This window comes from Triplophysa dalaica, chromosome 3, assembly GCF_015846415.1.
Source record: "Triplophysa dalaica isolate WHDGS20190420 chromosome 3, ASM1584641v1, whole genome shotgun sequence".
Classification (NCBI taxonomy): domain Eukaryota; kingdom Metazoa; phylum Chordata; class Actinopteri; order Cypriniformes; family Nemacheilidae; genus Triplophysa; species Triplophysa dalaica.
In genome coordinates this window covers 694,556-717,500 of record NC_079544.1, presented here as the reverse complement: position 1 = coordinate 717,500, position 22,945 = coordinate 694,556, and the positions used below count along the sequence as shown (strand labels likewise).

The following is a 22,945-nucleotide window of genomic DNA, read 5'->3' as shown; positions in this document are numbered from 1 at the left end:
AGCGTCCGTGCATATTATAACCTCTACCCTAACCCAAACCCTAAACCTAACCTTATTATTTTCATTATTTCAGTGTTTCCTCTTCATGTACGTTTTAAAATGGCTGCTCTCCACCCAGGTACAAGCACTCATTGGCGTATCATATGCACGCAAAATCGCAATTTGGCGTACGTATTAGACAATAATGCAAAAGCGTGTTATTTATACGCAATTTGATGCGATCAGGTGTGAAGATAATGCACGTGCCGGTGAAATGAAGGTACGCGCACACGACTAAATAAGCAGAAGACTGATGTGAGAACATCTGCTGTCTGATTCTCTATCAATGATCATGTTAACATGGCTAACAAACTGATCTCCATGCGGCAATTTTTCAAAGATTCACGGCTGTGGCCGAAATCGTATACCCTCATTCACTATTCCCTACATTGGTTCACTAATACATTACAGTTTAAGGAGCGGGTGAAAACGACTGAGTTAATTGAGACACTGCACTGGAAATGCTGCGGCCGCCATCTTCTGCCGAGAGGCGGGAAATCATTCAGGCCGAGCATCACGATAGATGGCGAGCAGTTAGCCGTGAGTGTACACTCGATTATGATGCATCGTGGGATTGAATGAGTGCATTCAATAATGTCCACTATGAATTCGGACACCACTAAAAATGTATGTCCCCTCAATTAGTGCACTATATTAGGGTATGGAGCTATTTTGGACTAATATTCTCACTCAGCCGGCTTCCGAATTAGTAAACCAAAATTGTCCACATCCAGATCTGTCCGCGATAGAAGAACAGAAAATATCCGATTACCGTAATTGATGGAAAGCCACTCTCGTTCAGTTCTTACTGGTATGAACAGTTGAAATGGATTGAATATAGCAATACAAAAGATGTCATGTTCTGTAAAGCATGCAGACATTTTGAAAAATTGAAAAAAAAAAATGGGAAAAATTGTGGGTTGGCCGGAATAAAACGGGAATATATATTATTTATGTAAATAATATTTGTATTATTGTATTTGCGTGTAGCAATCACATGACGAGTGGAAGAGAAATATGGACCTTATTTAAATACTTGAAATTGTTAAATGGTTAAATACTTGAAATTGAAATATGATATCTGAAAAAAATGAGGATGAAATCCATCAGTGAAAACGGAAAACATTTAAATAAACATCAGTAAATAATGAAAACTTAAATGATTAAAGTTAAATATTAAATAAGAAGCTCTAGTTGCAGCGACAACTTCAGTCAGTCGCTGTTAACCTTTACAGTTCTTAACAATTCCAGACAGACCAGAAACGCAAGCCGGTGCGGAACTATTGCGCATTTCATTGCGTAGCAAAGTTGACCTGCGAATGCGCGTCACGTGAGTGCATGAGGCCAATAGAAGATCAAAACGTCATAGCGTGACCTCTCGGTACAAATGTATGTGACTGTGCGTGTATGTACTTGATCAACTGTAGTGACTGAACTTCCGTTTGGGACTTTTAATCATGCGCTGTCTGACATGCGCACATAATCAAAACTGAGAGAAACCGGTAAAGACGTTTACGTTAAGCGAGAAATTGGAGTAATGGCGATAAACTACCTCTGGTAAGCGGGTTCGTTCATGAGCTTTCCCCGATAAAAGAAACCCGTTTTACGCGTTTACATGACCTTACTTGTCATCATCTTATTAAGCATAATCGGAATAAGACATCTTTGAAAAGGTCGACACATGGGGATTGGGTTAGAAGTCACTATTTTTCTATAATGGCTGGAACACACTAAAATACTTTTAAAATCTGAACAGATTTTTTAAAACTAGACATACATTTGCAGACTTTTTGAAAGTTTCAGATAGAAACTCACTAACTGTTCAAATCTGCAGACTGGCACAGACTTTCTGCAACAAATCCAGACTGAAAATTGGGGCAAAATCTGAGCAAGTCTTGTAGTGTATTTTAGCCTTAAGTGGCATCTGGGTCTCTGATTCTTACAATAATTGATAAATGGGTTGCCAAATAGTTGAGAACTCCTGGTTTTAGTTATTTCATTTAGTTTATTGAAAGTTTTCACCACAAGCAAAAATTACTATATAAAAAGATCTAAACACAGACACTCTTAAAAATAAAGATTATTCATCAACCTGCCAGCCCCAACCTGCATGACTCCATGAGAAACATTTAACATCCACAGAATCTTCTATTCGCTAGTTACACAAGATGGCGCCGGTGAGTTTTTGAGACGCCAGAGTCGGCAGAGTCATTTCCGGTCTTTGCACAAGATGGCGACACTAGCTGTGTCCCAGATGACATACTATGCACTTAAACTATGGACTTAGACTATGGTCCTTTTTGAGCATTTTCAAGTGAACTGACTACTCACACTATTGATACTACAAAATGGCGTTGAATAGTGCAGAAGTGTGCGATTTGGGACGCAGCTACTATGTTGGAAAAGGAGGATTTGGGGCCGGCAAATATGGGTGTTTCTTAGATTGAAAAATAAGGAAGTAATATATAAGCAATATGACAGATCCTCTTTACATGTTGGAGCGCTTTGTTAAGCCAAAACAACTCGATACGTTACAGGTTACACGACCGGAATTTAGTCTGCAGACTCTGTCATCGCAAAAGCTCACCGGCGCCATCTTGTGCAACCAGCCCATTGCTTAAAGCCTTCTTCATATCAAAACTAGTTCTACAAACATCTAAGATAATGTTCTTAAAGAAGATTTCTAAAGGTTTTTCTAAGGCATCACTGTGAAGAACTCACTTTTGACGTTTTATTTTAAGAGTGTGAAATAATTGTCTTGCAGACGAAAACTAGGCTGTTACGTATATTGTTTGCTTAATATAAACATATTCAAATCATTTATAGCAAAATGTGAGTCTGTATTTTACAGAATAAGAGAATAGTTTGAGGGGCAGATGTTAGGCAATGGGTTTTTTCTTCATTCCAGGAAGAGTTTCATAATGGTCCGGATCTTGATGGCCCAATCCCTGAAAGGAGCAGACATAAAAACACATGAGCTTGTGTTATCACGGCAATAACTCATCGATCTAATGATTTGAAGATTATTAAACACAGGAATACCGCATAGATCCCTCCGTCTTGCTTCTGAAAAGACAAAATGGACAATGAACATTAACAGACACAGAAACATTTCTGAGAAGTCATTTGCTCAACTCTCTCACATTAGTCATGCAAACTAATTCCTCTTTCTCTTCTTCTTTCTGAGTTGGTTTTATTATTCAGTCTGTCTGTAAAATTTTATCTAAAACCTGAAGTGTCAAATGTACATTTTGTTTGTCAAATGATTTGAATTGAAAGGGTCTGGTGCATTCTTCATGTAAAATAAATGAGACTTGCTCAACAACGTTCAGACAGTTTAAGATCGAAATGATACGAGTTGGGTGTTTTATGAGCGCTCTGTGGTCCGTCACAGGAAGAACACAGATGCGCACACACACAAAAACACACACAGTGCAACACAACTCACCTCTTTATTATTAGCCGGCCGCATCTGTCAATAAATGAAAAATAATTAACAAGTTTTCAATCTGTGTCTCTTCAGTTTAACAACAATAATGCCTTTGTGTTGTTTTTCTCTCTTTAGATTCTCAACAAACTGTGACAGTCCAGAGTGTTGTCATTTATTTAAGGTCTTAATCAAATGCGTTTAAAGATTCTGTCAGATCCAGAGCTGCTGTTAGTAAACAAACAATAAATAAACACAATCATTGTATACAGCTCCTCAAACTCACCTTTTTCAGATAAGAAACGCATTTCTTCAAGCGTGCTATTAGCGTACTTTCTAGTATACTAATCTAGTTTTGACTTCTTTTAGATCTCACTTAACGTATTCTTGAAACTAGTGCTGTCGAACGATTAATTGTGATTACGGCGTCTAGAATAAAAGTTTGTGTTAACGTAATACATGTCTGTGCACTGTGCACATTCATTTTGTTTTTATATATACAGACACACACACACATACACAAGCATAGATTTAAAAATAATCAAATATAAAAATCAATAAACGTTTATTTACTTAATGATAAATACATCTAAATATTTCTTAAATGGGAATACATGTATGTGTGTGTTTTTGTGTTTAGAATTATGTAAACACAAACCTTTATTTTGGATGTGATTAATCGCTATTAATTGTTTGACGGTCCTACTTCAAAATGTATTTATAACTTAAACAGAGACAGTTTAGCCCCAAGCAGTACACAAGTAAACTAATGCTAATGCTAGCACAACATAATAACGTGTTTTATGGCTAGTCACAGACGAAAATTAATGTTTGAAACTGAAAATAACTTCTGAGGTATCTTGAAACATATCAGTGCCCTTGTTTTATTTTGTTTTCATAAAAGAGACTATAATATACTAGTTAAAGTCATAATCCCGGTTTAAGATAAAACTCATTCCGGGCTAAAGTGTTCTCAAAAATACTTCAATTTAAGAATTGTGCTTGAACTTGAAAGACTTGAACTAACAGTGATTGTGGTGTTAAGTTATAGAGTATTTACGGACAGTATGTGTGAAGTTTTATTTCTCATATTTTTGTTGTGTCAATTCGCTCAATTGTAAAAAAAAGTGCTGTTTGACTGATACATTGAGTAGATCTTCACTTTGTTTTATTAAACAACTATTTGGCATTGTCCCTTAGAACATGAATGGAGACTAAAGTCACAGCCCATAATAAAGCTAATAAAGACCTCTTGGACATTATTGTTAAATCATTTTAATTATTCATTTAATAGAACTAATACGATTGCTTTCATTTTGGTTCTTTATATCCTATTTGTAAAAAGTAAAGTCAGCTATTTATGAATAAAAAAAATATATTAATCTACATTCATAATTAGCAGATTGTTAACAATATAATTATATAATAATTCATTATATAAAATAATTTTGTAAATGTTGAATTATTAGATTAAAGGACATAAAAACATAGTTATATTCAAGATCTGTAAATAAATATAATATCAGATGATAGACATGAAGTCTCACCCTTAATCTGCAGTAAAGAACCGTCAACACGATGCCATAGATGATCAGAATCCCGTCCAGTATATAACACAATCCAGTTTGCTGTTGTGCGGCTAACACAAAAACAATAATAAAACTTTTTACACAAAACCTTTCATACAACACAAGTGCATAACTCATGTGATTCATATTAAAAATGTAAATCGGTCATTTCATGTCATCATCAAAACAAAAGCCACAATGAAAGCAAAAACAAATCAAATGTTTTAACATAAAAGTACACAAAAGAAAACATTCCTACTTAACCACACTTATCAAGTCAACTTTGTTTTGTCTTGTTTGTCTTCATTGGCTTTTTATAAATAAAAGTGTGTACTTTCTCCACAAAATCTTAAGATTATAAGACGTTTATGTGGCAATAATCTTACCAACACCTCCAGCTTTCAACAGAAGAAACAAACTCATTCCCAGCAGGTGCATTTTTCCTTTAAAAGTCCAAAGTGTTTGGAGAGAGAAAGATGAGAGATGTCTGGAAGGAGTGACACAACTCTCATTTATCAGGAAACTGTGGCCTGTTTCACAAACTGTCCGTTCAGCAACACCCAAATACAAGTGATTCTCACTTCACTCGCACCAGCATCCATTTTTAACCTCTTACACACCATTAACCAGACGCCGGCCTCTTCCTGTTTCACACCACAACACACATCAACACAATTCAGACTAAATAAAACAGCAGTTTTACTTGAGGCACGGTGAAGTTTGTCTATTTGTCCACTGGTCAAAATCTAAAAAGATGTGAATATTCTTATACATTTAATCTCAATACTAAAGAATGAAAATCAGTATGATGGTCAATAAATGACAAAAGACGTTTCATTTCCCTTTCACATTTGACCACAACTCCAGCAGCTACACTGTGTGGTTACTAGGGTACCCTGAGCGGTTGCTAGGTAACTGCACTTTTCATAAGAAATGTTAATGGGACTTTGGTAAACCTCAATAAAAAACTATTTAAATGACCCACCAAAAAACACAATCATCCTCCCGGGCTGTACTGAAAGTAGAAGATTCAGGATTTATGATTCTCACTGAAGTCATTCATTAGTGTATTAGTCCTAAAACTTCTCGTTTAATGAGAACAAACGAAACGCAATAAAGGCTCATAAATAACCGGCTCTGTTTGTGTGTTTCATGACACCAACTTCCTTCATTATTTCGAGTCCTCTCTGGGTGACGGGTTTAGATTTCCTTCAGATGGAATGTCAGATTACTGACAGCGTTTGCATTTGAGACGAAACCTTGACTCATTTCCTTCTGCTAAACTAAAACAGAACCATTAGTGAGTTCATTAGTTACAGACGACACACGCACACAAACACACTTATGTACGCATGCATAGAGACAGACAGACAGACAGACACACACACACACACACACACACACACAGAGAGACTGACACACACACACACACACACACAAACACAGATGTATGCACACAGACAGACACACACGCACACAAACAGTTACGCACGCATGCAGAGAGACAGACAGACAAACACACACACACAGAGAGAGAGAGACAGACAGACATGCGCGCGCACAGACACACGCAGACAGACAGACAGATGCATGCACGCACGCACGCAAACAAACAAACATACGTACACATGCAGAGAGACAGACAGACAAACAAACACACACACACACAGAGAGAGAGAAAGACAGACAGACACACACACAAACAGATGTATGCACACAGACACACACACGCACGCAAACACAGTTACGTATGCATGCAGAGAGACAGACAGACAAACACACACACACACACACACACACAGAGAGAGAGAGACAGACAGACAAACACACACACAGAGAGAGAGACAGACAGACATGCGCGCGCACAGACACAGACAGACAGACAGATGCATGCACACACGTACGCATGCAGAGAGACAGACAGACAAACACACACAGAGAGAGAGAGAAAGACAGACATGCGCGCGCACAGACACACACAGACAGACAGACAGATGCATGCACGCACCCACGCACGCAAACAAACAAACATACGTACACATGCAGAGAGACAGACAGACAAACAAACACACACACAGAGAGAGAGAAAGACAGACAGACACACACACACAGATGTATGCACACAGACACACACACGCACGCAAACACAGTTACGTACGCATGCAGAGAGACAGACAAACACACGCACGCACGCGCACACCCACACACACACACACACACACACACACACACATACATAAACACAGGCACAGACACACACACACACAAACAAACACACACACACACACACACACACACAGAGAGACAGACAAACACACGCATGCGCACACCCACACACACACACATAAACACAGGCACAGACACACACACAAACATACACACACAAACAAACAAACACACACAAACACACACACAGAGAGACAGACATACACAATATATAAGAAATATAACAAAAATAAGACTGTGATTGGATAGATGTTATATTTGGGTCACATCTGTCCAATCAGCTGCTGGTGAAATCATGTCAATCATTTTTATTTACGTCACTGCTATTGCTAGACTGCATAGCAACAAAATGTCTGAAAGAAAGTACAATAGTGGAGCACAAAATGGAAAATAAAAAGGTTAAAAGAACGCTCTCGTGGTGTTTGCCGTTGCAAAGTAACCTGGAATGTAGAGGACACACTGTAGGATTTGATGTGTGTGTATCTGAGTGTGGTTCTCCTGACGCCCCTCGTAGTGTTGGTTTGTGTTTCAGCTCAGCTTGATTCTATCGAATCCTGGTGTGTTTGTAAATAATGTAAATAACAAATTCTATTCATTTTAATTTGTGTCGGGACTGGGGGTTCGGGTTGTGCGTGTGGTAATCATACATCTGGCCTACAGGATCCTCTCTACACTCTCTACGCTCTTGTGATGGATGCAGAGCGACCGCTTCATTCAGAAGAACATCATTCTGGGAGTTATTTATGTTTCCAGAGAGTCCAAACAGACTAATAGAAGCTTTGGTACTCAAACATGTGTGTGGTGTCATTTTTAATTAAGTGGGGAACTAAAGAGCATTCTGAAACGTAAACAGAAAATCCCGAGTCTATATGATACGATTTAACATTAAAACATTATCTATATACAGACACTTAAATAGGCCATTCCGTGATTTGATGGCTTGAAACTATACAAATGGCCGAACTAGTCACTGTAATATAAAAGGCGTTGACGTCTCTACTGAAAGCATGAAAGCATTTAAATGAACTAAAACCGCAACATGCGTCGTTTGCGAAACCTGCGTATGAATGACGTAGATGCGCCACCTAGTGGCTGTGTATGGAAGTCTCTTGAGGCCACAACATTCTTTACTTTTTGAGTTCAATTATGTTTAAGGAACTATTGCTGATTACAATTAAATATGAAGTAGGCCCAGTATAAACTACTCAAGGGCCATTTGTAAATATCATCTTACTTAAAACCCATCTCTTCTGTGAATACTTGACAAACAAATGAATAAAAAATACACTAACCCTTTCTCTCAACAGGTAGTGGTCTAGCTTTAGTTGAAACCAGTAACTCTGTATTGACACCTAATGTATTATGGCTCCTGTATGAACTATCGCTTATTGCTCCTAAACTCTTTGTAAGTCGCTTTGGATAAAAGCGTCTGCTAAATGTCTAAATGTAAATGTAAATTTGACATCAGCAGATATTTGCACAAACCATCAACCGAATTTATTAAATATTTTGAAGTAATTGGGAAGTTGTAATAGTTAGTTTTTGTGTTGCTAAGTTAAAAATATCTATTTCTGGCAGACAGTTTACTGTTTTTAATCATGTAACAATTAATTAGGAACATTAAAGAATATTTCCGGGGGGGGTTGGGCGAGGGTGCGGTCTTCCTTCTTTTTTGTCCTCGGCTGATCACATGCCTGATTCCTCTTACATCATCAAAAACTTGCGTGACACATGATAGATAACAGAACAAGGGTCAATTTCAACACTTGGTTTTATTGTATGTTCGCTTACAGAGCTGCCTGCTGCTTGCAAACAGAGCATTTATCAGGACTAGTTTTAAATCTGGAAAGTCGTATTACCATTAATTTGCTGCTCTGATTCCACTTGCAACGCACAAACCAATGCAGGCTCACTCTTGCTCAAAGCCAAGGTCAATTACCATCTCAATCATTTCTTACACGTGTTTTTATGAAATAAGGGTTGTAATCTGCTTTTCATACAATCCGTGCTCCCTTCCGAAATAACTGCAAGCGTGAAAGGCACCTGAAAGCCACCTAAGGGGGGCCTCACCCAAAGAGCTGCCTAGGGGCCCCTGACCACCTTAATCTGTGTCTGCTTCCCGGGTACATGATGTCACTATTCCGAGTGCTTTTGATAACCTCCGCAAACACAAATACACCTAAAAAGGGGCGGGCCTTCATTAGAGAAGAGAAAGAGCCGCTGGAGTAGTGTTTGGTTATCAGAGATTATAAACATTTGACTGAGCTACACACTAAACTTCTTTCACTTTCATCACAGTCCTACAGCTGGTCATAAGAGTTCAGCGACACACATTCTAAGATTACCAACAGTCAGATAACAGCTTTATGACTTTAACATCCGCTGTGAAGCTGTTGTGTGTAATACACTGATATTGTGTGTTTGTGCGCTTACCTCTTAAACACTTCTGTGAAACATCCTCTGAAGTCCTTGATTGCACTCATGCTTTTGTTGTACTTATGCTGTCCCAATTGCTTCCATTGCCTACCCCACCTGTAAGTCGCTTTGGATAAAAGCATCTGCTAAATGACTAAATGTAAATGTCTCCTGGTCAATCTGCTTGTTTTATTATCCAACTGAGGTTCAATATAAAAGGCAAAACTAACGCTACTGTTATTAGACTTAATTAACCAGTCTGACGCAATTCGGTCCGGTGTCATTTCCCTCGCCATAGTAGGGACAAAATTACGATCTCTAACAAAGATTGACGTTTGCACCTGCACTAGCAGACATCTGTTACACTTCGATGGATCCGCATGTTTTTAACTGATGATGTGAAGTTTACGCCATTGTTACTGTTTATTGCTAAAGGTTTGTGAATTTACGTGCACTGAGAGGCACAGACCAATCACAACAGCCTGAGAAGCAGAAGCTCGCTGATATTGTATGGGTGGGACATCTTCACACACTCCAAACGGGGAACCAATCACAACAGACCGGGTCAGCTTTACCAATCAGAGCATTTTAGAAGAAGGGACTTTATATAGACGGGACAAAATTCGTGGTTTTGTTAAAAGAGGGAGAGCGGTGAACAATAGACTTATGTGAAATATGTTAAATATAAAGCGTTTTTTTTATTTATAAGAAACTCATACATCCACTGTTAAACACCACAAAAATGTTATCAAAGCCTGAATAAAAGCAAAGACTGGGTCCTTTAAATAAAAGCGAAGACTGACTGAAATATTTGAAATAATGTGTGTAATCCAACAGATGCGTGTGACGGAGCGCCATGTGTAGAAAGTGTTGCATTCCTAATTAATCCTTTTAGATAAAAATACACCGCTTAATTAATATGCAAATACGTAACCCCATTATTTTTTCTGATACATTATTTATTATTATATAAATGTATTATTATTTAATGTCATACAAAAAATTGTGCTTACTTTGCTTTGTTACTGTACTTCAAATAAAAGTTCTTAAATTTATTGAATTTGGGTAAAGTTACATGAAATGTAATGGCTTTAAAACGTTTGATTTTCTCTGGACTGTGTGTCGAGATGAGTGACACGGATTTAACCGCACAACATTTCTTCATAAAAAACTGAATAAACCTTTCGAAAAAAAAGTCACGTTTATTCAGATTTTCAAGGCATCAAATTCTCAGCAAAAAAATGACATCATTGATCAAAAACGATTTTCATTCATCTCATGTCAACCAACAGATGTTGCGCAAGATTTATCAGTCTGTTTTTAAAGCTCCAAAACACTCGACTGAAAAACTGATGAGAAACAAAGGTCAGTGTTTTACTGTCAGACGGCTCGGTCAGATCAGGACTAAACCCGCCGGATTATATTGCCAAACTAAAATATCAACATTGGACTCACAAAACTATTGCACATTCATCACTTAGGTTAATGCACAGACGCACGCACACACACACACACGCACGCACGCACACACACACACACACACGCATGCACGCACGCACACACACAGAGTCGTCATTCTGATACAATGTTACACACTTAAAATCAACTTTTTAGGTTTGTGCGACCCCCAAGTTATAGTCATCTGTAATCATAAAAACCATAACAAAAGAATATGAACAACAGACCAGACCGATTCAGACCAGACCAGTTCAAACCAATAAGACCCCTCATGTGGTTTTGCACTTGTTTGATCTGGGAATAAATTATTGTTGAAGTCATGAGTGTTTGTGTGGCTCCAGTGCACGAGTCTTTCTCTGTTAAAGGGAATGAATCACTGTGGTCGGCTTCAGTAGGTCGTCGCGGGCGCTTCCCGCGCAGCGCTAAACAGAAGCTCCGCCTTTGAGCTAATGAAATACGTCATCAGCAGAGACAACATCAAGACAGCCACGCCCACCCCCAGAGTTAACATCTGTCAGGAAACAACAGGGATAAGAACACGTCAAGTAAAGCACACGTGATGCGTGTTATTATCGCGGTGAAAGTTGATTTTTACCTCGAGCTCTCGGCTGGCCACCAGGAAGATTCGCGCTCGGATGGTCTTCCAGCGAGACTCCGTCCATGTGGAATAGTCTCTCGAGCCGTACTCCAGCAGCTCGAAGGCGGGAGAGATGGCTTTAGACAGACGCACGGACGCTCGCACACAGAACGGATCCCTGGTGCTGTTGATCGAGGTTGGACCCGACACCCAGAAGTACGAGTACAACTAAAAGAACACATTTAATGTGAGTGCAAGGCATTCTGGGAAAAATCTAGCTCTCTGTTAAAATGCAAACGTTTTGACAGCATTCTCCAGAACACTTCATTCTGATTGGTCGTGAAATGGAAAATAAAGTGACAATCTTGTCTGGTTGCACAAGATGGCGCTGGTGAGCTTTTGGGACATTATCTGTGTATAAATTTGCTACCTATATCCTATATAGTGCACTATATTGGGTGTCCCCTATAAAGACAAATGAGTAAACAACTCATTCCCTACCTTTGTTCACTACTTTTTACCCACAATGCACTCTGATTTTGAGTGTTCACGCGAATCAACTGTCTGATTAGAATCTGCTGAAGGAGAGTTATTTTTTTTACGATGGGTGAAAATATCGTTGGCGGTGTGAACATATGATTGACACAACGTGTGGTCGTATTTATTTTTTAACGTACGGATATTTCGGACTCAATGTGCAATGGGTGTTACTCTGGCGTCCCAAAAGCTCACCGCCGCCATCATGTGCAACTAGCGAATTAAACGTTAAATGTTTATAGTACATGAAGATTTAATCATATATGATGTTGGCGTTGTCGAATGAATGTCAGAATGAAATAAATCATCAGATGTTTTTCTCACATCTTTGTTCTCGGTGCTGATGTCGCTGGGGTTCTGACACTGCTTCTCTGTCAGGTTTGTCACGGTTCCCGTCAGGTTTGCCAAAATATACTGCACGAAGCGCGTCACGCTGTGAACCGGCCCGTGGACCCTCGGACCCAGACCAATGTAGAACTGAGGAGGACCAGAACCTTCAGACAACACAAGAGGAGCATGATCAACATGAATGTGTGTGTGTGTGTGTGGAATACAGGAGTTGAACTAGTTTGTTGTTTGGTTTCTGCTCTTCTGAAGTTTATTCACGCGGATCTAAACTAATGTGATGTAGATGTGTGTAAACAGAAGTGAATGAAAGTATTCTCTTCATTCAAAACCACTGCAGTGTGATGAGCTGAGCTTACCTAACAGTGAACTGTCCTTCTTTGTGACTTCTGGAGGCAGCACAGACCTGAACCAGCTGTTATTCTTCTGAACCAGAAAACCATACAGCAACTGAGCAACCTGAGAGAGAGAAAGAGAGAGAGCGAGAGAGAAAGAGAGAGAGAGAGGGAGAGAGAAAGAAAAAGAGAGAGAGCGTGCCAGAGAAAGTCAAGTTAGTTTAGTTGAACACAGTAAGTCATGTGAGTGTGTGTCTCTTGTCATGTGACTCACAGTCTTGGGGTCGGCGGTGATGTTTTGCAGCTCGCTCTCTTGTCCTCCAGCCTGCAAGTAAAGCGAGCGAGCGACTAATGTGGCCACATCAGCGAGAGACTGTGAGAGTGAACGAGAGAAAACTAACATTACCGAGTCAATAAACACAACTGACCTCATAGCAATGCATTCTGGGATTGACTTAATACTCAGAAGACGCATGTGTTTCTATCTCTAAATGTCTGAAGGACTCACAGAAGGCAGAAGGGTTCTGTTGACTTTATTGTTTGTGTCTCACTAGGGTTTGAAACAGGGCTGTGTTAAATATGGATACGACGATACATCGTCATGAGCTCCTGATACAACCGCCTCCGCATCCATTCCACTGCGCTTTAGAAATCAGCCAATTATAATGTAACAATTCTTTAAATAAATGTCATTAAAAATGGACCTGTGTCGTGTTATGTATGGCATCATCCTATCAGACCTTCTGCACGCCACGTGATGTGAAAATAAGCTACGGTTCACCAGATGTGAGTCAAAAGGAAATGATGTTTAAAGGACAAAACTGACACACGGTCACCATGGCAACAGACATGTTGTGGTACCTTGGCTGTGTCGGTCTTGTACTGCATCTGCTCGTCTGGACTCAGACTGGACGGATATGTCACGTTCAGATTAACAGCAGTGTCGTATAAACTCTCGTAGTATCTGTTGATAGAGGGCGGTCATGATCAACAAGACAAACCAACTACATATTTACACTTGTTTCATGCGTGATGTCACACCTGTTGTTGAAAGCTGATTGGTGGTCTGTCAGCACGAGGCCTGGGATCTGTTTGGCACGCAGAAAGCGCTGGAATGAGGACGGCGGTAACGCTTGAGAGACATCCGGCTCAGCCAATGAGAGATTCAGATCAGCACCGACAGACTTCATTGTTTTCACTAGGGCCGACACCTGAGTGAGCGAGAGAGAGAGAGAGAGAGAGAGAGAGATGCTGGATGAGATGTTAATTGACACATAAAGAAACACACAATCTGTCTTCTGTTCACACACCTCATCACCCACACTGCTGTTGCCACGGGATACAGGGTCAGAGTGCATCCACATGTTCCGCCCACTGCTCAGCCCCACCTACAAACAGACAACAGTCAGTTCACATACATGTGATGTAAAGTATTTGAGAAAGCTGTTATTCTGTGCTCTGGCCTCTTGTTTTACGAGTGTTCATTTGTGTGTCTGTGATGTTGTGTATGCTTTCGTGTGTGTGATTGTTTGTGTCATATGTGTGTGTGCGTGTTTGTTCGTGTGTATGTTCTTGTGTGTGTTTTCGTATGTGTGTGTGTCTTCATGTGTTTGTATATATATGTGTTTGTAAGTATGTATCTGTGTGTGTGCCTGTTAGTGTTCATATGTGTTTGTGTGTCTTCATGTCTGCGTGTTTGTCTGTACGTGTGTGTGTATGTTCTCGTGTGTGTGTTTGTATGTGTGCGTGTTTCTTCATGTGTGCTTGTGAGTGTTTGTATTTATGTGTGTTTGTAAGTATGTATCTGTGTGTGGGCCTGTTAGTGTTCATATGTGTTTGTGTGTGTCTTCATGTGTGTGTGTCTGTACGCGTGTGTATTTGTATTTATGTGTGTGTGTTCGTGTGTGCCTGTTGGTGTTCATATGTGTGTGCGTGTGTTCATGTGTGTTTATATGTTCTTGTGTGTGTCTGTGTTCGTATGTGTGTCTTCATGTGCCTGTTTGTGTTCATGTGTGTGTGTGTGTGTGTGTGTGCGATCAAACACCTGGCCGATCTCCAGCATGGAGTGCACGTTATCCAAGTCCATCACAAACTCATTTCTCTGCATGTCAAACACCATCTTGGAGCTGCCGATGTAGTCGAAGGCCTCCTGTGAGACGATCAGACGCGTTTACACACACAAACCCTCACACATGCTGAATGAAAGGACAGAGCGCTCACCCCTTGGAAGAAAGTGAAGAAGATTCCTCGAGGAGTCGGGGTTTCTCGAGTGACAGGGAAGAGAGCTTGAATGGCGGCCAGCAGGGTGACGATTCCAGACACTGCCCCCTCGCCCGCCGGAGCCTGTTCCCAGAAAAAAGATCTGCCGTCCAACTAAAGACAAACACAAAACCACATCTTCACAGTCTGAAGTATACACGCAAAGGGACGTCACGTGTGTAGATATGAAGAGGAGTGTGTGCTCACTCTGGTCGCAGCGACGACAAACGTCTCGTTCTGGATGTGACCCTTGGCGCTGTTGTTGACGGGTCCAGTGGACGTCCAGACGTTAAAATCATTCAAGGGATCACAAAGAACTTCTGACAGGACACGGAGACAAAATTGAGACCGTCATGAAGTTATAAACGCAACACAAACTCTGTGTGTGTGTGTGTGTGTGTGTGTGTACCTGGGTTGACGCTGAATCTGTTCTGGAGATCAGTGCGTCTCATGCAGGTGACGGTGTCGGTCACGGCGTGCATGTGTGAGAAGAGCTGCATGGCACACAGCGGATACCGAGGAGCGCTTCCATTCACATGCATGTTATGATCCTCGTAACACTACAACACACACACACACACACCTGAAGATCATATGAATTCACTCCAAACACAAGAATGTCCAGAAGAGACACACACCTTACGGATGACCTCCGTCTGATTCTCATCTTTCAGAGCAAACACAGGAAAGCCAAAGTCTTCATATGACAGTCCGTTCCCCAGAGGATTCCACAGCGTAACGTTACAGTCTGCATATGATGGACCATAACTCGCCGAATACACACCTGACACACACACACAACTCAATCTGTCATTATGTTTATTCAGCATCTATGCTGACTGTGGATTTATATTTTCTTGTTGAATTAAACAAAGCGATCAGTCCATTACATGTGTAATCATTCTGCCCACCTGACCATAACACACAGTATGTGCACACACGCACACACACACACACAAACACAAGGTGTGCTTACACATTGAAACACACACAGACACACATGTGCACAAACAAACACACAGACGGTGTGCACAAACGAACATACACAGTGTGCGCACACATGTACTCTCACGCAACACAAACGCACACACACACACACACGGTGTACACACACACACAAAGTGTGAACAAATAAACACACATTCAGGGTGCACACACACATGGCACACAAACGATGTGCATAAACAAACACACACACATAACCACACACACACACACGGTGTGAACAAACAAACACACACACACGCAGTGTACACACACACAAGCAAGCACGCACACACACGGTGTGAACAAATAATTACAGACACACACACGTTTAGGTAAGCAAAGACAAGCACACACTCGCGGTGCACATTACCCACGGTTTACACACACACACGCACGCACACACACACATAGCGTGCACACATACAGGCGGTGGTGACACACACAAACACACACACACACACAGACCTGTGTTCTGGTTGGGGCAGGACGTGTGAGGTGAGAATCCGTCAGCGGGTTTAGATTTTGACACAATAACAGCAACTCCGGCCACCCTGGATGAGTTCTTCATTCTCAGCATGACAAATCTACAGGAAAACACACTCAGACGATCAGACTCATACAGACAGACAAAGAGACAGACAGACAGACAAACACATGTAAAAGTACCTGTTAAAGAAGGCCGTTTCCATGACAACCATATATGGAGGATGTGGTCCTGTAGTGAGAATCCAGTCCAGGTCAGATTCAGTCTGCAGCACCTGCAGAACACCTGTGTCTCCTGATATAGACGCTGAGAAGGAGAAGAAAGAAACACAGAGACATGTTTAAATAACACCGGGAGTGAAAGAGGTCATCGGTCGCTGAAAGCTCTGAATGTGACGAAGCATATCTGACCTAAGATGTCTTGAGTGAGAGCGAGAGATAGAAAAAGAGTGTGAGAGAGAGAGAGAGACACTTACACTGACAGCCGATCTGATGCGTGGCGTTTAGCAGTCGGACACATGGAACTGTATCGTTGAGTTCAACATAAATCTTCTGTTCTACTGAACTGCTGCTCACACCTGCACACACATCAGACACCACAGTCACATCTGATCACACATTCAACACCTGTTCAACCAGCAGAACATTTCACATATATCAAGCACACGACCCTCCAGAATACAGAACTGTGATTGGACGACAGCAGCACTATCATCCTCTCTCATGCTGAAAAAACTCTTGTAAGATTGAATTGATTTATTCTCACATTCTAGAATCAATTCAACTAGTTTTGCAGGATAACAAAACTAGAAAAATATTACAAAGGTCTGCATTTGATAAACGATTGTATTACTTTATGTAGAGTCAAAGTATTTGGGTAAACCCACAAATATTGTGCTCTATAAATGACACTTTTTATCATGAATATCATTTATGTTGATATGACAAGCTTTAAGGATTGTTGTATCTCATTTTGCATTTCACATTATTCAACATGTTATCACATTTTACCTCAATACTGTGCGGCCCTAATCTCTGCTAAATGCCTAAATGTAATTTAAACTCCCACAAATACCGCCTGCATTTATGTGTTTATTTAAATAACAGTATAATGTGATAAAGACTGAATAATATCTATTCAATATAACCTTTAGAGACAATGACATCGTGTTTTAACGTATACTATATACTTAAAGTGACACTTCACCCAAAAATGAATATTCTGTCATCATTTACTCTCCTTCGAGATGCTTCAAATGTGTTTAAATGTCTTTGTTCTGATGAACACAGAGAAAGATATTTGGAAGAATGCTTTTAACCAGACAGATCTCAACCCCCATTCACTCTCATAGTAGGAACAAATACTTTATCATTTTTATATTCTGTTGAACACAAAAGAAGATATTTTGAAGAATGTAGGATAGCAAACAGATCTCGGGCACTTTTGACTACCGTTGTATTTTCTTCTACTATGGGAGTCAAATGGGGGCAAAATATGTCTGGTTAGAAGCATACTTCCAAATCTCTCTCTCCGTGTTCATCAGAACAAAGACATTTATACACATTTGTCTCGAAGGAGAGTAAATGATGACAGAATATTTCATTTTCTGGTGAACTGTCCCTTTAACATAACTCTGATAATCAACAACACCTGACTATATTACAAACTCAAAGGTTTTGTCGTCTGTATTACTTTCGTTATGATCTGAATGCGCCAGAGTCTCATTGTTCTGTTCTGAACACCTAAAAACAACATGACTGTGACAGAGAAGCCAATCAATCAATTATTCTTCAGTATTTGTATATCACTTAATTCTTATTTAATGTCAATATTACGGTGAATCTACAATAAACCAAAAAAGCTTTATTTATACGCGAGGAATGAAAAAGTGAATAATATTCATCATCCAATAATAACACGCACTCATATTTAAAAACAAAACGATGACACTAATACTCACATGTGTAAAATAAAGCAATGACTATCAGTTTTATCGCGTTTGTGGACTTTAAATTCTCCATCTTCCTCATTTAAAGATCACCAACATAAAACCAGAGCAGTTCGTGTTTACTTCCGCTTCCGCTTTCTTCTTCTGCGCGTGAGATTCGTCACCGCAGCGCCACAGCGACACCAGAGGCCGGTTGCATAAACTGCTTAGACTAGTTTTAATAGTTAGTCATCTGTTTTTTTCTTCAAGACTGGTCATAACTTCTTTTTCAAATAAGTTACATTAAAAGTTAGATTGGGCTACTTGAAATAGGAAAAGTAAGACTGATTAATCCTAACTAATTGCTAGTTTGTGAGACTAGTTAAAACGCAGTCTTAATGTAGCAGCTAAGTTTATGCAACTGGGCCCAGAGTTACTCAGCGGCTTTGGCGACACCATAAAAGTCGAACGGGATGGAAAAATGCCCAAGTTTCAACGTTTAAAACTGATAAAATATAAAAAAACTAAAAAGTCGAAAGCTCGGGAGCAAAAAAACGAAACAGCCGTTTATTAAGTACAATGACTTCTGTATTCATTTTGTAACCTAAAAATTCAATTTTTATTAATTGTATTTTCTCATTATTCTGTTTTACACCTTACATGTAGAATATTGGTTATATGTTGTGCTCTTGTACTTACTGTTCTGTTCCATTAAAATGAAATGAAAACACAGCGACACCCAGCGGCGTCACCGCCGTATTACCGCACGTGTAAAACTGATCAGATTATTTTAAAAAGTTTATTTAACAAACAAGTACAAGTAATAAACATTTCGTTTTTAGGCCATTTGAGTATTTTGAACACGTATAAAAAAACATTTTTCATTCACATGCGACACAAACACAATAACTTCATTAACCCACACAGAGATTGAATGACTCTCTTTATTAAGAAAACTACATTTGTGTGAATGTTTGTGAATATATTTATCTAATAAAAGTTTTAACCATCTGAATCTAGTGTATGTATTGTAAACAATGAATAATGCATATGTTATTTGCAGTATAAGTGCTGTTATCTAGGCCATGCATGACAATAGAAGAATACATTGAAAATTCTCAAACATTTTTCCGCAATCAGCTCTGACGTGCCAACATATAGTTGGAAAGATATGAACAGGATAATGCAGAAAGGGATTGTGTATTATTATTATTATTATTATTATTGAATGGTGCACCGGGTCAGTGCTGCAATCTTTAAACCCATCGGGAAAATTACAGCTCCACCCTCTCCCAATAAACTGAGCATTTGGAGTAAAATCTTTGTTGCCAGCCCGACTTCTACCACAGCTGGAGCAGCAGGGAACAGGAAGGCCAGGAGCAGAGGTGCAAAGGAACTGATCCCAACTCCTAACATCAGGAGACTGAGGTAATAAATCATTTTGGTGTAATAATCAGAATTATTCTCCTCTTGACTCTCTCTCCTCTGCTTCTCTTCTGTTATCCACAGATCAAGATTCTTCTTTTCATTCTGCTCTCGCTTCTCTCTCTCACTCTTTCTCTCTCTCTCTTCCTCCTTAAGTCTTCTGAGGTTCATCTGCTCCGTCTCCAGAGATGCTCTCATCCTCTTGAGTCGTTCTGGGATGGGTTTCACATTCTGTTCTTCTCTTGTTATATCAGTCTCCAAGCGTTCGATCCTTCCTCCGACACACTTCTTCATCTTCTCCAAGTCTTGTGCTTCTTCTTTCATGTCTGCAGTGATCGCAGCCCAGAGATCATCGGCCTCTTTCTGCACCTCTTCTTTAATCTTCATCATTCTTCTGTCATTGATGATGCTCTGGGCCTTCAGCACGACCTGCGTCACAGGATTACTGAAGGGCTCGTGGTCATTCTGACGCAGCAGCTCATCCACTCTCTCCAGGAGTCCTGAGACCTGATCTCGGTTTTCTGGATCTTTGTTGTCGAAAGCCACGTAACGCTTTCCGAACATTTCCACGAGTTGTTGAATCTTTGGATTTTGACGTGAAATGAACTCCTCGATGGATTTTCCCCGAAGAACATCTGCGTGTGAGAAGACGATGATGGTGTGATTGGTGATGTCATGCTGGAACATCTCTCGAATCATCTCCACGGTCCTCTGTTGCTCTGACGTGTAACGCTCTATCGGTATGACGAGCAGAAACACGTGAGGACCGGGCGAACACAAAGTGAGACAGTGTATGAGTTCACGCTGAAGTTCTGTGTCTGTGAGATCTGTGTCAAACAGACCGGGTGTGTCCACCAGCACAAGACGTCGTCCCTCCACTGTTCCAGACTCTCTCTTACATTCTCTGGTGACGGATCCCATGCTCACTTCAGCTTCAAAACGCTCCTCACCCAAGATTGTGTTTCCTGACGCGCTTTTGCCTGCACCTGTTTTCCCCAGCAGGACCAGACGCACTTCATGTGTTGAGGGGCTTTCAACAGGTGTCTCCATCTTAACCGGCTCTTCTGGGTTTCTGTACTGTCTGTAACGTTGAGCAGTGGGGCGCCGTCTCGGTGGTCCTGATAAAAAAGAATATCAATATATTAACAATTCACGTCTTTTTGATATTAACGTTGCTTTCCCCAGACAGAATGAGATTCAGGAGGGGATTAGATTTCAGCGCACACACACACACAAACACACACGCAAATACACTCACACACACTCACACACGCAAACACACACACACACACACAAACACACACACACACACACACACAAACACACACATACACACATACACACACACACACACACACACACGCACACACACTCACACAAACACTCACTCACACAAACATAGACACACACACACGCACACACACACACACACAAACACAGTCACACAAACACTCACTCACACAAACATACACATACACTTTCTGTCTCTCTCTCTCTCTCTCTCTGTCTGTGTCTCTCAAGATTCAAGATTCAAGATTCAAAGGAGCTTTATTGGCATGATAAAAGAAAATGTACATTGCCAAAGCACAAGATTAAATATAAACATGCAGAAATACAGATTAAGATCAAAAATAAGATAGAATAAAATTAAAAGTCTATAAGTAAAAATCTATATATATACATCTCAATATAAACAGAAAAAGAGTTTTAATTAAAGTTCTCAATGAGGGTGACAGTGTCAGTTTGTGTGTGTTGTCCTGTCAGTGTTGTGTTGTGTTGTGTCTTTCTCTCTCTCTTTATCTCTCTATCTCTCTCTCTCTGTCTGTATCTCTCTCTCTCTCTCTCTCTCTGTTTCTCTCTCTCTCTCTTTCTCTCTTTCTCTCTCTCTCTCTCTCTTTCTCTCTCTCTCACACACACAGACTCTCTCTCTCTTTCTCTCTCTCTCTCTCTCTCTCTCTCTCACACACACACACACACACTCTCTCTCTCTCTCTCTCTCTCTCACACACACACACACACACACACACACCTCCACAGGGGTCAGGGAGATCTTTAGCAGCACGAGTAACAAAGCTGACGTTTCAAAATGCATCAAAACAAATGCAACAATCAAAAACATTCGACTATTTGAAATAATTTTTATTTGTAATGTCTTTTCTAACATTTATATACATAAATGCACTAAATGTATCGCAAAAGTTGTGATAGGAGCAGTTGACCACATCCAGTGACATGAATGGCTCTATATGGCCCTCCGCTGGTCAAAGCAATTATTTCTTTTATATATATAAGCATATATATTATATATTTCTTTAATATATATATATAAGCAATATAAGCAAAATATTATTTTATGTTTATCTCTTATCAGCAGATGGCTGTAATGTTTTTGCTGTAATCAGCATAAAAATGTAAAATTTCAGATTCTAGCTAATGGTGTTATTGAGGATTGTTGTGTTAAATTGGTACGAATGTACTTCACATCGCCAAAATCACATGATTAATATATAGACGAGAAGTAAACAAAAGATATGATATATTATTTTTACTATTAAAAATGTATCTATATTTTACAATTACCGAAATACCAGTGGTGTAAACAGGAAACCAGTACCATATGAGGGTTGATGCGCGTTGTCTGTATTTCGCCTCTCGTCCGGACGATGGCGCCACTAATCAAGTCGAATTTTGAAATCGGTTTTATTTCTTAAACGTGTTTCAAGTTGGATTCAATATCTGCAAAACTAATATTTTAAATGAAATAATTATGACTGAACCGAAATCGTATCGAAACAATAAAAATAAGAATCGAATCGGTCACAAATTCCCGCCCTAATTTGTTTCCATCTCTGTCCCTCAGAGATCTGCTCAGGATGACGTCATGACAACAGGGTGCGTTTCTCTCTAAACATCAAACATGCTTTATTATTTTTATT

General features: G+C 39.9%; 3 protein-coding genes across 3 annotated transcripts; all 3 read right to left on the bottom strand.

The window, feature by feature from the left end:
- Positions 1-2,024: 2,024 nt before the first annotated feature.
- Positions 2,025-5,607, bottom strand: fcer1gl (Fc receptor, IgE, high affinity I, gamma polypeptide like). Its single transcript, XM_056743483.1, has 5 exons — positions 5,421-5,607; positions 5,014-5,105; positions 3,488-3,511; positions 3,082-3,105; positions 2,025-2,987 (listed from the first exon to the last, which is right to left on the bottom strand). Exons 1-5 carry the CDS (start codon positions 5,470-5,472, stop codon positions 2,919-2,921), a joined length of 261 nt encoding a protein of 86 aa, XP_056599461.1. The 5' UTR covers positions 5,473-5,607; the 3' UTR covers positions 2,025-2,918.
- Positions 5,608-10,857: 5,250 nt separating this feature from the next.
- Positions 10,858-18,745, bottom strand: ncstn (nicastrin). The gene is made up of 17 exons (XM_056742885.1): positions 18,618-18,745; positions 17,133-17,234; positions 16,840-16,963; positions 16,639-16,757; positions 15,825-15,970; positions 15,596-15,746; positions 15,394-15,506; positions 15,148-15,300; positions 14,972-15,076; positions 14,238-14,315; positions 13,969-14,138; positions 13,789-13,891; positions 13,202-13,300; positions 12,952-13,051; positions 12,572-12,741; positions 11,729-11,938; positions 10,858-11,644 (listed from the first exon to the last, which is right to left on the bottom strand). Exons 1-17 carry the CDS (start codon positions 18,685-18,687, stop codon positions 11,522-11,524), a joined length of 2,136 nt encoding a protein of 711 aa, XP_056598863.1. The 5' UTR covers positions 18,688-18,745; the 3' UTR covers positions 10,858-11,521.
- A 687-nt stretch (positions 18,746-19,432) lies between these two features.
- On the bottom strand, positions 19,433-22,831 carry LOC130417359 (GTPase IMAP family member 9-like). The gene is made up of 2 exons (XM_056742886.1): positions 22,624-22,831; positions 19,433-21,127 (listed from the first exon to the last, which is right to left on the bottom strand). Exon 2 carries the CDS (start codon positions 21,057-21,059, stop codon positions 19,806-19,808), a length of 1,254 nt encoding a protein of 417 aa, XP_056598864.1. The 5' UTR covers positions 21,060-21,127; positions 22,624-22,831; the 3' UTR covers positions 19,433-19,805.
- Between the last annotated feature and the right edge of the window lie 114 nt (positions 22,832-22,945).